Genomic DNA, 14504 nt, shown 5'->3' with positions numbered 1-14504 from the left:
TTGACGTTTCGTTAAATATGATTCGAGCCATTTCAATAGTTTATTTTCTATGCCATATTTTTGCAGTTTGAAGAGTAATAAAGGTATGTCAATACGGTCGAATGCTTTACTAAAGTCTGTGTAGAGTGTTTCCACATGGTTGCCATTGTCCATTGCATTTACAGTAAATGTTACAAATTCTAAAAGGTTTGATGTTGTTGAGCGGCCTTTATAAAAGCCATGCTGCTTGCTTGTTATTTGATTTTTGATTTGCTGAAATATTTTGTCATTTACTAGTTTTTCGAATAATTTTGGAATGCATGATATAATGGCAATCCCACGATGGTTTCGGATGTCCGATTTAGCGCCTGATTTAAAAATTGGAACTAAAAAGGATGATTTCCATATTTCTGGGAATGTTCCATTTTTCAGTGACATGTTGAAAATATGTAGTAGTGGTAGAGTGAATTCTTCTGCTAGATTTTTTAAAAATATTGGTGCTATTCCGTCCGGTCCAGGTCCTTTTGATGCGTCCAAGTTTTTTAGTGCAGTGGTAATTTCGTGTTCAGATAGTTCGTGGACGGCAATGTCATTTGAAAATTCAGGTATAAATGAAAAGTAGTCGCGGTCGCGGTCTGTTTCGGAATATGAAGTATAGACTTCTTGAAAGAATTTTCCAAATAAATTGCAAATTTCAGTATTGTTATTTCCTACATGTCCGTCAAAATGCATTTGGGATGGAAAGTTGCTACTTTTCAATTTCGTTTTCACGTAATTGAAGAAATTCTTTGGATAGGTCTTGATTTCAGTCTCGATTTTACGATTATATTCTTCATGTGCAGTGTTAATGGCTATGTCGAGTTGGGAGCAAATATCCAGATAGTTTTGCCGATTTGTAATGCTATGTTCTTTCTTGTAAATTTTATGTGCCTTTTGCTTTCTATTTTTTAAATTTTTCAGATGTTGGTTGAACCATACAGGCTGCTGGCCGCCATGAGTTCTTCTTCTTCTTTTTACTGGTACTGTTCCAGAGATTAAATTAGTTACAATTAAATAGAATTTAGTCACTGCTTCGTTGACATTTCCTTCTATACTCAATACAGTTTGCCAATTTATTCTACATAGTCTACGTTTGACTTCTTCGAAGTCAGTTTTATGGTATTCCGGCACTTCCTCATACTCCAAGTCGTTCGGGGAAGAGTTTTGATGAATAAAAATTGAATATTCGATTGCTGTGTGAAATACTTCATTTTTCCATAATGGAGTTAAAGATGCATTAACACAGAAGTCTTCAGTGCAGTTCGTGAATAAGAGGTCTAAATATGAATTTTGTTTATTTTTTACATGGTTAATTTGGTGCAGGCCAAATTCAGATATTTTGTCAAAGAAGTATTGAAGTGTTTCATTTTCGCCTACGACAGGGAGTAAGATAGATTCGTTTTCAATGTCTACGATGAAGTTGGTGTTACGTTGATTAAAGTCGCCATAAATATGCAGTTTTACTTCAGGTTCCATGTTTGACATGATAGATTCTACAGTTTGAAAAAATAGTTCAAATGATTTTTTGTGAGCATTTTCAGGTGGAAAGTACACAGAGGAGAATATGTGCACTTCTCCCGATATTACTGCTTTTGCCCATATATGTTCAAATTCTATATGCTTAATGGTTTCTATTTCTTCTGAAGGAAAGTCTGCGTTTATGGCTATAATGACTCCTCCTCCAGACTTTTTATTACAAAGAGACAAATTACGGTCATGCCGAAATACATTAAATTGATTTCCAAAAATTTCTTCGCTTCTTACGCTTTCATCCCAGCTACTTTCTGTTCCAAGAATTATATTAAAAGAAGATGAAATTAGTTTTTGTTGGATTTCTTTCATTTTGGCTGGGCTTTTCATTCGATTAAAATTTTGGCAATAGGCCAAAATTTCAGTCGAATTCTGTTGTGGATGCGAAGAAGTTTTTGGAATATTTAAATTACTTACAGTTATATTTTCTTCCTCTATAGAGGGCGTCGTTACTTCCGAAAATTCGACGTTCCAAATTTATGCGTAGCTTCGCGGAGTTGTTGAAGGCGCCTGGTTCTTTCGCTTGATAAAAATTTTCCATAAGAGTCGAGGTCTGCTGCTGCTTCGTCTGGGTTTAGCCCATATTCCTGATAGACTTCGATGAAAATGCGCAGGAGATGGTCAGGAGTGGTCGGTAGTCCTTCGGATGCGAGCGTCATTTTGATGCTGGTCGGCGTCATTCCTTCCACGCATGTAGATGGGTGTTGGTCCTTCATATATGCCAGGTATAGGCGTACAATGTTCATTATTTTTGGTTCGCGAAGTCTGGCCTTTAAAAAGCGACCGTCGCCATTCGTTGATTGTGACGTGAGGCGTACGATTGGAGGGTGCAAGGGGTCCAGTTCAAATTGGCTGTCTGTGTTCGAATGTTGAGATGTGGTAGCCAATGTGTTTAAACTATTTTCGCCGCTGGTAGGTGTCACTTTCATATGTTTGGGTTGAATGTTTTCGTTAGCTGAACGGTACGGGTTGATGGTGTCACCTTTTTTAAAGTTTATGAAATTTGTTTTTACTGCTGGTATTGCAAGACCTGCAATCGGATGTTCGGTGGTTGTGGGAGGAACGGAAAATTGTTTTTTCGCCGTGGCAAGTAGTAATTTGTCTGACGTCTTACCACTGTCGTTATGATGATTATTGTTAGCGCGATCGTTGTCACGTTGACTTGACTGCTTACGACGTTTTCGGTTGCGCCTTGCCTTATCAGCAGCTTTCTCCTGAAGTCGTCGAATGCGTTGTTTGGCGTCGTATTTTGTCCAATCCTGCTTCCATTGCCATTTATCGCCCAAAAATCGCCAGCCTGGAGACGTATGATCTATTTTCTGTTGGATTACTGTTGCCTGTGATTTTTCCGCTAATTCTTCAGCCAGGGATTTTGATTGATTCATGCCATTTTCTGGTATTGTCATGTTGGAGATTGCAATGGAAATAGCTTTCACTTCTTCCTTCAATTCCTCCAATAGGTCGGAATTGACGAGAGGGTACGGCTCAGAACATTTAGTGGAAATCAGTTCGTTCTCGAGGTGTGATAGCCGTTCGTCAATTTTATGATTCATATTGTCCGATATTGTTTTGGTCGATTTGCTGATGGTGTCGATCGAATTTTGCAACAAATTGTCACAAGAATGAAAATGCTGACCTAGTTTACTGCATATGTTTTCGTTTTTTTTATGGACGACTTGCATTGACTGCTTTACGTCGTTAAGTAATTGTTCGATGCTACCGAACAATTCAAGACTGTGGCTCTTTAGGTCAGCTGTGGTTCGATGTTGTGTGTCCGTATGCGACTTCATCATTTTTAGCAGCTGATCTTGTAGATAGATCATTTTGCGTGTGTCGACCTCTGTCCTAATAATGTGCTGGCAGTCCGCACACACAGGCACCATAAATGCCCGGATAAAATTTTCCTGATTACGCTGCACACCTACACAGGCAGCATGGTACGATCTGCTGCAAAATTCACACTTCCAGAGGAAGCGGTCGTCGTTTATGTTGCAAGTTTTTACACCGCACTGCATTATTTTACTATTACTTGAAGTTCAATAGCACTGTAACTTACGAGGCACGCGCGCGATGTTTGTTTACGTAGGTAAAAAATACTAATTAATAAATTACTTGCGGAGCGCTTGAAGAGGCGTCCGCACTCGTTGACGGTTCGAGCGAAAAAATGGAGTAAGACATTTTCAATGTCAAAATCTTAAAGGTTTGAGCGAATTCTATACGTTTCTTTTATCGGAAATCTAAAAAGCAGTTTTTCGTTACACGTAATTTATTTCCGATTTTTGTTTTAGGTGATGTTAACATAGACATTTCAAAACAGAAAAATATGAAATGATATACTTCGTATTATCTCTGATTCTTCACTAGCAATACTTGAAAGTGCATGCATTGATCTCTTGTTTCTAAAAATGCCGTTGTAGAAAGCCAAAGGCATTTTTTGTACTTTTTATATCATAAATCAATATTGTATCATATAGTATAAATTCGAAAAAACTGAAAGACATATTATCATTTTCCAGTCAATAAAATTATAAAAGAATCGTCTGAGATGTGAAAATTTAGCTCAAACCGAGAAGTCCCGAAAATTCCACAGGATGCACTCTGTTAAACATTCGGCTTGTTTACCTAAGGCCTAATGTCCATTCGGCCTAATGTTAATTCAGCCTAAGGTAATTCGGCCTAATGTCTATTATATCTAATGTCCATTTGATTGAATGTTCATTCGGCACAATGTCTTTTAGACTTAACGGACACTCGGCCTATGTCCATTCGCCTGAAAGATCTTCTGCCTCGTGTCGTTCGGCCTAATACCTGGACACCGTGAAATATACATCGTAAAATGATTGAGAAGTAACAGATATTTCAGGTATAAAAATTGTTGATCATTTATGTGACTACCGTTTTTTCACTAAATACAATTTTAGTTGGAAGAACGCTTCATCACTGTTAACTGGTTAAAATGAGCAGGATCAAACTCATATAAAAGTAAATTGCAATAACTTTGAAAATAAGTCGAATTTTGAAAAACTGTCCAAGTTGTATTTAATATCGTTGTGCTCGCTCGACGAAAAATGGTTTGCACACTTGAGAGTTATGATTCTAAGGATTTAAAGAGAACAGTTCATTCGAGTTGTTCAAAAATGTCGAAAGTCATACTTGGACGGGTCATTATACTATTACACGGTGCTACAGTGGTTTTTTTTACTTTTCAAGTGACCTAGTATAGGTTGTAAATCTGACCAAATACAACACAAGACAATGTTTGAAAAATTTTATATATCCTCAAAATCTTCATTAATGACAAAAAAACATTTTCGGGATTTTTGGTATTAATTTTTTTTACGTGGTCATTTTTCAACCGATTTTAAAAATTTTGAACGTTCTGGAAAGAAGAAGCAATGACCTTTCCAACGGTATGCTACTTTATATTCTTTTGTCAAAAATACTTCGAGATTTTGGGTCAACAATATGAAAACAACCAAAATTTTTCGATCTTTCCATGAAATTTATGAAAATTACTCAACATTCTTCTAAAGAATCAACCGATTTTTATCATAAATCGGTCGTTGGATGCGGAATTTAATATTCTCCCTCAATTTCTATTTACCCTTCTGGAAGTCGCGCTAGTGCACTGAGTGCACGCTGCTCTGAAAATCTAGCGCACTAACGGCTGCTCGTTCAGTGGGCTATTTGTGCGACTTCCGGAGGGTTGAACAAAGACGCTTCCTAATAAAAATGTAAAGCAATTTTCATATTTTCAATGAAAAAATCGAATAATAATGGTTACTTTCATTTTGTTGTCCCAAAACCACATTTTTTATCCCCAGTGTAAAGAGTATTTGAATATTTATTGTTTTCAGGAAATGATAAATATGGCCCATGTAAGATCTCGTAAAGCGAGGATATCACGAACAGGAACATAGGGTGGTTTTCTTCTGGCTCGTAAGGAGTCTATTAATTGGGATCTGGCTTCACGCAGGCACGTAGCCAGGATTTTGTTTCGGGAGGGGCTTTAAACTTGGTGCATAAATGTGTTATTTTTGGTGAATTGCTCAATATTACCGAACAGGTACCACAGATTTGGTAATTGTTTGTATTCAGCGATTTCTGATCAGGAAAGAATAAGGAAAGTTACTAGGGCAAGAAGTGTAGTAGCAATTTTCTTTGTTCTTCAGACAAGGCTGACAATATAAAGATAACTATGTTCGTCATTCGCTTCGCACTGGCTCGGACAGAAGCATAAACTACACTAATTTTCGTGACCATTGTTTTTGGTTTTGGAAACAGAAATCTTCCTCAATTTTTTCTCAATTAATTGATCACACTAAACGAGCTACAAAATTGTTAAAAGTCGCTGACTGATAAAAATGATTTTTAAATTCATTTTAAAAAAAATCGGGAGGGGCTTTAGGCTCCTAGCCCCCCTCTAGCTACGTGCCTGGCTTTACGATATTCAGTGCAAGACCAAACAACATGTTCAATGTCTTCGTAACCCTTTCCGCAAGCACATTCATTATCTTCTGTGATCCCAATACGGCGAAGATGCGCATTCAACGTATAATGGTTGAACATGAGCCTACATCACACGATTGAAGTTTCGACTTACCTCCAACCCTTTGAACCATGCCTTCGTTGATACTTTAGGGATAATTGAGTGTAACCACCGTCCCAGATCTCCATTGTCCCATGATGATTGCCAACTAGTAAGCGATCCCAAAACCACATAGTAGTTTTAACAAAAGAGCATAACTTAGCATACCGTTGGAAAGGTCATGTCTTCTTCTTTCCAAAACATTCACAAAATTGACTTTAAAATCTGTTGAAAAATCACCGCGTAAAAAAAAATCGTGCTGAAAATCTTGAAAAATGTTTTTTTGGTTATAAATAAAGATTTTGAGGGTATATTAAATTGATCAAACGTGGTTTAGTGTTGTATTTGACGAGATCTACAATATTCAACAGACCACTTTGAAAGTACATACAATTATTTTAATTTTGTAGCACCGTGTTATTCTTACACATATAAACAGAACTTTTTTGGATATGAAAAGTTTCACTCATCGATAAGACATGTCGAAAACATCAGCAGCAAAAACACTTCTTCCGGCGTAATCAATTAATATCAATTCATCCGTCCTTCATTCGAAAGTGTCGCAGACCGATTATGTCTCGCGCATATGCTTTACACTGAACCGCATTTCCAACCTCTATGAGCTGTGACTGTCGAAGCTACAAGAAGTTGGCCTTAAGTCATATTTAAGCAAGCGTTGAACTTGCACTGATGCAAGTTATACAAAAATCAATCTGCTTCTATATTGATTGTTTTGATGCGGATATGGTTGCAATCAATTGAGAAGACGCATGGAATTTAAATTATGACTATGCACAGTGGAGCATTTAATACACCAAAGCTGATCAAAATTACGTTGGTTTTTTGTTCAACAAAATACTTATAACTTAATAAAAAGTGTATTGAGGGTTCAGGAAGAATTTTATTTGAATTAATGCACTCTGAAGTGATATTTTACTTTTCTGGTTGTTGAATTCAAATTTTTGATAAAATATATGAATAATTAAAATTATATTTATGAATAAAATTATATTTAATTTCGAGTTCGGCGACACTTACGCTCAAAATTTGTGTAAAAATTGTGAAAGTCGACCAATTTTCTAGAGTGCTGATTTAGTCCAAGAAGTTGAATTAAAATATTTTGTAGACGTTTTTGCATGTTGTGGAAATATTCCTTCTTATAACTGGTTGTCTTTCATTCCTACTTGAAATCATTGTTAATGTTCATGATTTTTTGTTCTGCAGATCAGAAAGGATTAATGGCCTTAAATATTCCATCTATTTTGTAAAATTACTCGCAACACACCTTTCTGGACATAGCTCCTCAAGTCACAAAGATGATTTCTTGTAACTATGGTAACAATTCCGCCCTATGCTAAAAAATATATAATTTTATAAAAATTGCCAAATATTTTCAAAGTGGATTAAAATGCGATATCGGAAATATTCGGTAGATTTTACTTCACTATTATAACAAGGAAACAAAATATTAATTTCGAGAAAAACGAGTTTAAAGTTTGAATCGCAGCATCCTTTACATTACGATTGGAAATTAATTTTTGCCATAATTCTTGTTTATTGTTACATGTTTCAAATCTGGCAAGTGTCGAATGTAGCTGACGAAATTCTTTATCCAATGCTATAATTATCTCATTTTTTAATGTTTTGCGACTTAGTCCGGTCTGACTTAACACCGACCAACTGGTCTTTCATATGATATACTCCATTCAACCGGAAACTACCAAAAAATCAACTTTTTCACTTTTAAGTGAGCTTGAAAATTTTCAATCTTATATTAAATACGTGTGTGCCTATAATGTTCGATAAATATTAAGTTAATTTGTTTGGATTAAAAATACAGAATGTGATTGTACAAGCCCTCTTTTACAACTATACTGGCTATTTTGAATAAAAATCGCTTCAGACTTCAGGACTTTTGAATTAAACTCTCAATATTTGAGGATAAAATGTAACTCAAAAATAAACTAAACTTGGTCGATTTGACCCTCTTGTAACGTGAGTAAACATAACATTTAAAAACTAGTCATCTGTCAAACGATGCGGAAATCGTCACGCTACAAATAAATCATCACATACCAATGCTAGCTTAATTTAAGTTTTTTGACTTTTGATCAGGTTTGGAGTTAATTTACTCCTCTGTGCTATATGTCAACTCAGAAAAACGAGGGATAACAAACAATCGATATATCTTGGAGGAATATACCGATAGAGATGAGGTAAGAGTTTTTATCCGCCACGCAAAAATTTATATCGATTGTAAGATCCGATACGAGAGTCGATTATTGGTTGTCTGAATTCCACTATAGCTTTTTAAGAGATGTCAAGGTTTTACTGTTGAATGTTGCTATTCACGTCATTCAACATGCACGCTTTTTTTAGAATCACACTTTCATTCACTGTTTTATACCATGATCCATAAAAAGCATTAAACAAAATAAAAACAAATTTGTCCCTGAAACAGTTGGTCTCTACACGATGACAAAATAAATCGCAACAGCGACAGACTATCGGCGAAAATGCGATTTTGTATTCACTTCAGATATCCCACGCTTAAAGCAGACGGCCGTGTGTTACAGCATTGACCTGCTTCATGCTTCAAATTCAGACTGACTGTAGTTGAATTGATGACCACCTTGTACAGAAGTCGCTGAAAGGTTACTCTCGACGCTACGGCACGTAGAGGTTCATATAAAATGCAGACTTGTCTTTTCGATATTTGGCGAATAGGTAGAATTAAAAGCCATTCAACTTCGGACCAAAATCTGGATCCATCTATCGTAGCGGTACCGGGGGCAAGTCCGACACCTTAAGCGCAATCATTTTTTGTACCACAAAGCTCCAAAAATTGTATATTTTGTGCATAATCCTTGTTTAGATGATTCCTAACAAAAACTTTTTCAGCGTTTCAAAAAATTGGATTCATTAAAAATTAACGATCGTTACGAGCGAATTACCACCCGGTTAAAGTTAAAATTATTGGATGCCAAAATATAGAGAAAAATGACATTTTAAAAACGTTGCTGGAAAGACCGACACTCCGAAGGGGCAAGAACGACACCCTTTTTAACTTTCTTTTTGTTCAATTTTTTACATTAAAAATGTGTTGTGTGTGTAGTTATGTGTATACCCTGTCAAAAAAAATACGAACGAACATGGTCAGGCGATTTTAAAAGTTTGACGTTTGACTCAACTCGCCTGTGCTAATTGCCCCTAGGAACAAATGCAATTTGCGAATGCGATTTAAAGGCAATTTCAATACTTAGACAAATTTTCTGGTGGCTGAAATGGACTTGGTTGTTTTTTGCGTTTTTCAAACATGGCGGTTCATGTTTGGCTTAAGCTTAAAATTGTTTTTTGAACAATTGGTGTGTTCTCACTTGTATTTTGTTTGTCTAGTGCACTTCGTTTAGCCAACGAATGTAGAAAATTGTGGAATCGTGTGTAAGTATAGTAGAACAGGATCTCTGACCTAAAGTCTTAATGAACGTCAGATTGTGATAAGTTTTGGTGTGCAATACCAATTTCACCTTTGATTTTTCCTATAAGTTGGTGGTGATTACCTAGTATACTGGTAAGTATATGTGAGTAGATAATGAATCCGAAAATAAGTATTATTTTTAATTTTCATATTAGGCAATTAAGGGCGATTAAATGGCGCGTTCCGTGGGCGATTTGGGTGCGATTTAAAAAAAAAATGACGGCTGCAAATCGCCCAAATGTTGCATTTGAAATAGCCCCCTAATTGCCAGCAATTTGTTGGCAAATTGAAGGGCAATTAGCGCATCCGAGTTGGCAAATAGCCCTCCGTTAGCCAGCAACTTGCCCTTTTTGACTGGGTATGAGTATGAGTGATGCAAATGCATTCATTTTGGAGTTTCATCGCGTAGCAAGAGGAAGACCGTTCAAATGTGTGGTGTTATGAATAAATAATGTTTCACACTTGGTTTATGTTATGGTATGGATTCTCTCCAGTAATCTATTCGAGCTTCTTACCGCTTAAGACAATACTGACAAGGAATAAATGCAAAAATCAGAGTTTCCGTGCATTTAAATTATTAACATGATGTAATAATAGTGTAATTGAACACCATTAACAACTCCCAGTCGTTCAAACTGATTCAAAAAAGAACTTATCCATCTAAACAGCGTGTCGGTCTTACCTCACCCAACAAATGTCTCCTTTTTGCCTAACTTCATGCAATCACCCCAAAATTTGTAAACTAGTGTAATTTGAAAATGTTCCATTCAAGCATGTTATTTCAAATCTATAATGATTCCGTCGAATATCATTAGATTTTAAACAACATGTCCGAAGTGTAGTCGGGACACCTGACGTGACCTATGCACATTTTATAAGAAAATACATTAAAAAATACATTATTTTATAGCTTCGCTATTTGATTTTCGGATTGATTTAGATATATCAATCATTATTGTCCGTTAGCTTCACTCAACCAATATTGTTCAAATTTGAATATATCTACGGTTTGTACAGTTGACGATTTCGTACTTCATGGTGTGTCATTGGTGGTGTGGATTCGAGCTAACCTTAACAAACTCAGCGAGTATTTTGAGCTTTGGTAGGCACACTTTCAGTCCTACGAGGTTTGTTTTCAGTGTCGCATATCTGTGTTTTCAAATAAGTAACACAGTTACACAGTTAGATCACAGCTTGCTGAACAGTCCAGATTGCAATATCATATGGATAACGAATGTAGATGAATCAATCTCATCGACAAAACCATGTGAAGAAGCATCGACAGTGGCGATTTCAATGCAAATTATAGAAACTCGCGAAAACTTCGCTAACAGATCCAGTGAAGCACAAGATACCAGGTAAAAAGCACGTTAGTCAATTTTAACGATACCCATTTTCGTGGCTACCTCTTTTCGCGTGATGTAAAATTTGGTTTGATGCGGTATGTACCGGGTTAATTAATTGCACCATAAGAAGCATACCATCACAACCTTTTTTCTTTCGCTTTATTATGGAATCAGCAGACTGTAAAAACAATCTTCGGAATCTGCAAGAGCACATTTTCACCTGCACTGAAGCGGCAGTAGTCACGAAACTAAACTAGATTCACTGCCGTTCCAAGCATATCTGTCCCATGCCGCCTTTTATCGATTTTGACTTTTCAACTATATTTTCGTTAAAATCTTTCAAAAGGGTTTGTTCTGAAAATTTAAAAAAAAATCAAGTCATTTTGTTCCATCGCGAATGTTCCACGCATATCTGTCCCTTGAAATAAAATCAACAAATCGCCGAAACATATGTTAGATGAACGTATGAATATGTTTCTAATAAAATAAGGACTAAAAGCAAAGAAAACCGTGGTACAACATTCCAATATGGCACTTCTAGAGATCTAGCGTCAGGGATGCCAGAACAACTATCCTACTTTACATTTAAGTCGTTAACGGTTGATGCTGAAATTGAGTCAGTTTTAAAACTTAGTGTTATAGCTATTAAATTGGTTGTTTGAAGCCCGTTTCGAACCTAGATTGGCGGTGTACGAACTGAACATCGAGTTGGGTTCCAAACCGAAAAATACACCAGGTTTGTTCTTACAACCGCTAATTTGCGTGAACAATTGAAATCGTCTGTTTGTAGCAACTTCCCTGTTTTCGTTTTGTGTTGTCAAGTGAAAACGACATAAGAACCCTTTCATTTTGCGTCCCGGCTTATAGGTGCCCTGTAATCTTTATACCACACCGAGGCTAAGTGTAACGAAACTAAGGCTTGACCATAAACAGAAATATTATTTAGTAAATTGTTTATACTATGTCCAAATCATCAGTTGTGTGTCCTGCATCATACGTATCCACAAATACTTCCGCTGCGGTGAGCTTTTCGCTATCCGCATGTGTGTCAAAAGACCTTTCTCTCGAGCTTCAACGTTAAATCAGAGTACTCCATCAATTCCAAAATTGGCTAAATTTAGTAAAGGCAGTTGAAAAGGAAAAATTTTAAGAAGAACCATAGCTTTTTGGTGAAAATTTGTTATCGATCCATATCGATTTATAGACCTAAACTTTTTGCAAATGCTAATTAGTATATTTAGCATGTTTATGAGTATAAGTATTTTCAAAATAAAGTTAGCCCATTCAATTTATAATTTTTACCTATACTTATGAGAAACTGAACAATTTTAGAAATTTCCCAAATACTTTTTGATATTAGCTCAAACACATCTAAAATTTGGCATACATAACTGGACTTGTTGTTTTAGTTAATGTTCACATGTGTGTTTACCATATTTCACAAATAAATATACAAATACAAACACAATCGATTTTAACTTTTACGTGATCGATTTTGATTGATTTTTAATGGCATGTCAATGAATAATTGTTGCAGAATGTAACGAAATATGAGGAACGGTTTTATTGGATTTCTTTCAACCCACGTTACATGAAGATTGCTGAGGGATTTTTGGAGGGTTTCTAATTAGTTGCATTAAGAGATACTCTTTGTTTCAATTCTAATTAGACACAATTTATATGAACATTTTCCGCCAAAAATGGTATAGAAAACTTAAGTTTGCATTCAAGTGTTAATTTAATTCTAAACAATTATGCGAAAAATCCCCTTAAAGGGAAGCAGTAGGAGACAAAAAAGACAATTATAAATTATCTAGTGTATAATTACCGGTGAGCTAGATACTTCGAAACGTGTCGAAACCATTTTGCTTTATCTTTGTGTTTAGTTTGCCGCCTATTCCTACTGCACTTTAGACAACCACAGGTAACGTATAATAGATTCACTTTTTTGCCGCTAAACTATCTAAAATAGCTGTATTCGACGTTTTACACTTCTTATCACAAACGGCATTTATGCTGGCAAGCAATATATCTATTTTTATTTTGTAAGACGCATCGCGCTATTATGATTAATAGGCACAACTAATACACCAGACGCTGTTATTACTTCATGCTTGCTGATGTAATTCTGATAGATATACTCGATACCACATTTGATTTTACATCCCAATTATTATTCGATAGCACCAATACACTTCCAAAGCGGAGAGTACCTCAATTAGTGTCCGATCGTTGTTATGCTCAATGTCTTCTCTACGGGTCAAAGTTTCAGTGTTATTTTTTGGTGGAAAGTATAATAATGTGATATTGTTTCTCTTTCTTCGCATGAGTACTATTGAAACAAAATAACGCGCGCACGCCTTGTTTGATTACTTCTCCACTTCCTGACTGCTGAAATTAACCGACAATTTGATCAACCCCCCGCATGTTTCTATTGATCCAGCATCAACGGTTCGTTGGAGATATGTGATGCAACTTTTGTGAGTAATTTTTGCGGTATTCAACAATTTATAGCGATCAAGCGCGAACAGAAAGTGAAAATGAAAACATAACAAAGCAACCGTCAACACTGGCCATGTTTTGGCGAATAGTAGCAAAATAACGAACAGCTGCGCCGAGCGACGAACTTCAAACCTCGCAAGTAGTCGGTTGATGGAAGACTGAAGTAGTGGCCGGACCGTTTTACTATAATAAATAGAGAGAATGAGTTTCCAATAAGTTTCGCCGTTCATACCTACCCGTTTTTCAGTAAGACAGTGTGCTGCTCTGAGAGTTACTTTAACATGAGCAGTATTGTAATTGTCGGTCGAATGCGTCGGTGACTGGAATTATTCACTTGAGTCTCGAAATGAATCAAAAATATGTAGTCAGTTAAATAGAATACAACTTATTTATTTATTTATTTCGTCGCTAGATGTAGACTACAAAACAGGGTTTTACAATATTTACTTATATGCTATTTATTATTACTACAGTTTAAAGATGATTTTATTTCATTTCTGGATATAGTAAGTTCTTAAGGATAATCTGGCCTACATAAAGACATCTGTCAGAGAATTGGGTGGGTAAATGAAATTCGTTTTTTTCTGACTATCATGAATTGGGTCGTACTCCTTAATCGATTTGCCACTTTTTTAATGTTCGCAAAACATCTGGTTATTGTCTCTAACATAGATATGATGTTTTATTAATTATTGACAATGTTATATGGAAATTTGTTTTTTTCTATTTTTCCCATGTTTTTGATATTATTATGTTGTTGTTTTGTTTGTGCCGTCGACATAGGCGTGCGCTGCTATGTTATCAGTTAGATTTCTGGTAAAGCTTCGATTGTAAAACAGTTATTTTATTTTGTTATTGGAATTCACGTTGTTTCATTTATTTCTTAAATGTAGAAACTGGTTTCTCAAAAAAGGTAACCAAAGTATTTCTGTATCTTATTATCATACCATTTTAAGTAGGCCTAAAAATTAACATTGATCATTTTCAACTTCCTCGAAACAAATTTCTCGTGGTCTTTGGCGTAATACAACTCTCACATTTT

General features: G+C 35.8%; 1 protein-coding gene across 2 annotated transcripts in view; it reads right to left on the bottom strand.

The window, feature by feature from the left end:
- The window catches only part of LOC131689195 (peptide transporter family 1-like), a 37786-nt gene extending 24155 nt beyond the window's left edge, over nt 1-13631 (bottom strand). Inside the window, exons 1-2 of one of the 2 annotated variants that reach the window (XM_058974115.1) lie at nt 13437-13631; nt 12789-13292 (exon numbers count right to left, since the gene is read on the bottom strand). In XM_058974115.1, coding sequence (XP_058830098.1) covers nt 12789-12824 — 36 coding nt within the window. In that variant the 5' untranslated portion in view covers nt 12825-13292; nt 13437-13631. The remainder of the gene's footprint in view (nt 1-12788; nt 13293-13436) is intronic. The other variant, XM_058974116.1, reaches the window with a different exon arrangement.
- Nucleotides 13632-14504: the final 873 nt, after the last annotated feature.

This window comes from Topomyia yanbarensis, chromosome 3, assembly GCF_030247195.1.
Source record: "Topomyia yanbarensis strain Yona2022 chromosome 3, ASM3024719v1, whole genome shotgun sequence".
Lineage (NCBI taxonomy): Eukaryota > Metazoa > Arthropoda > Insecta > Diptera > Culicidae > Topomyia > Topomyia yanbarensis.
Note: the sequence above shows the minus strand (reverse complement) of the source record. Positions and strands in the feature narration are given on the sequence as shown.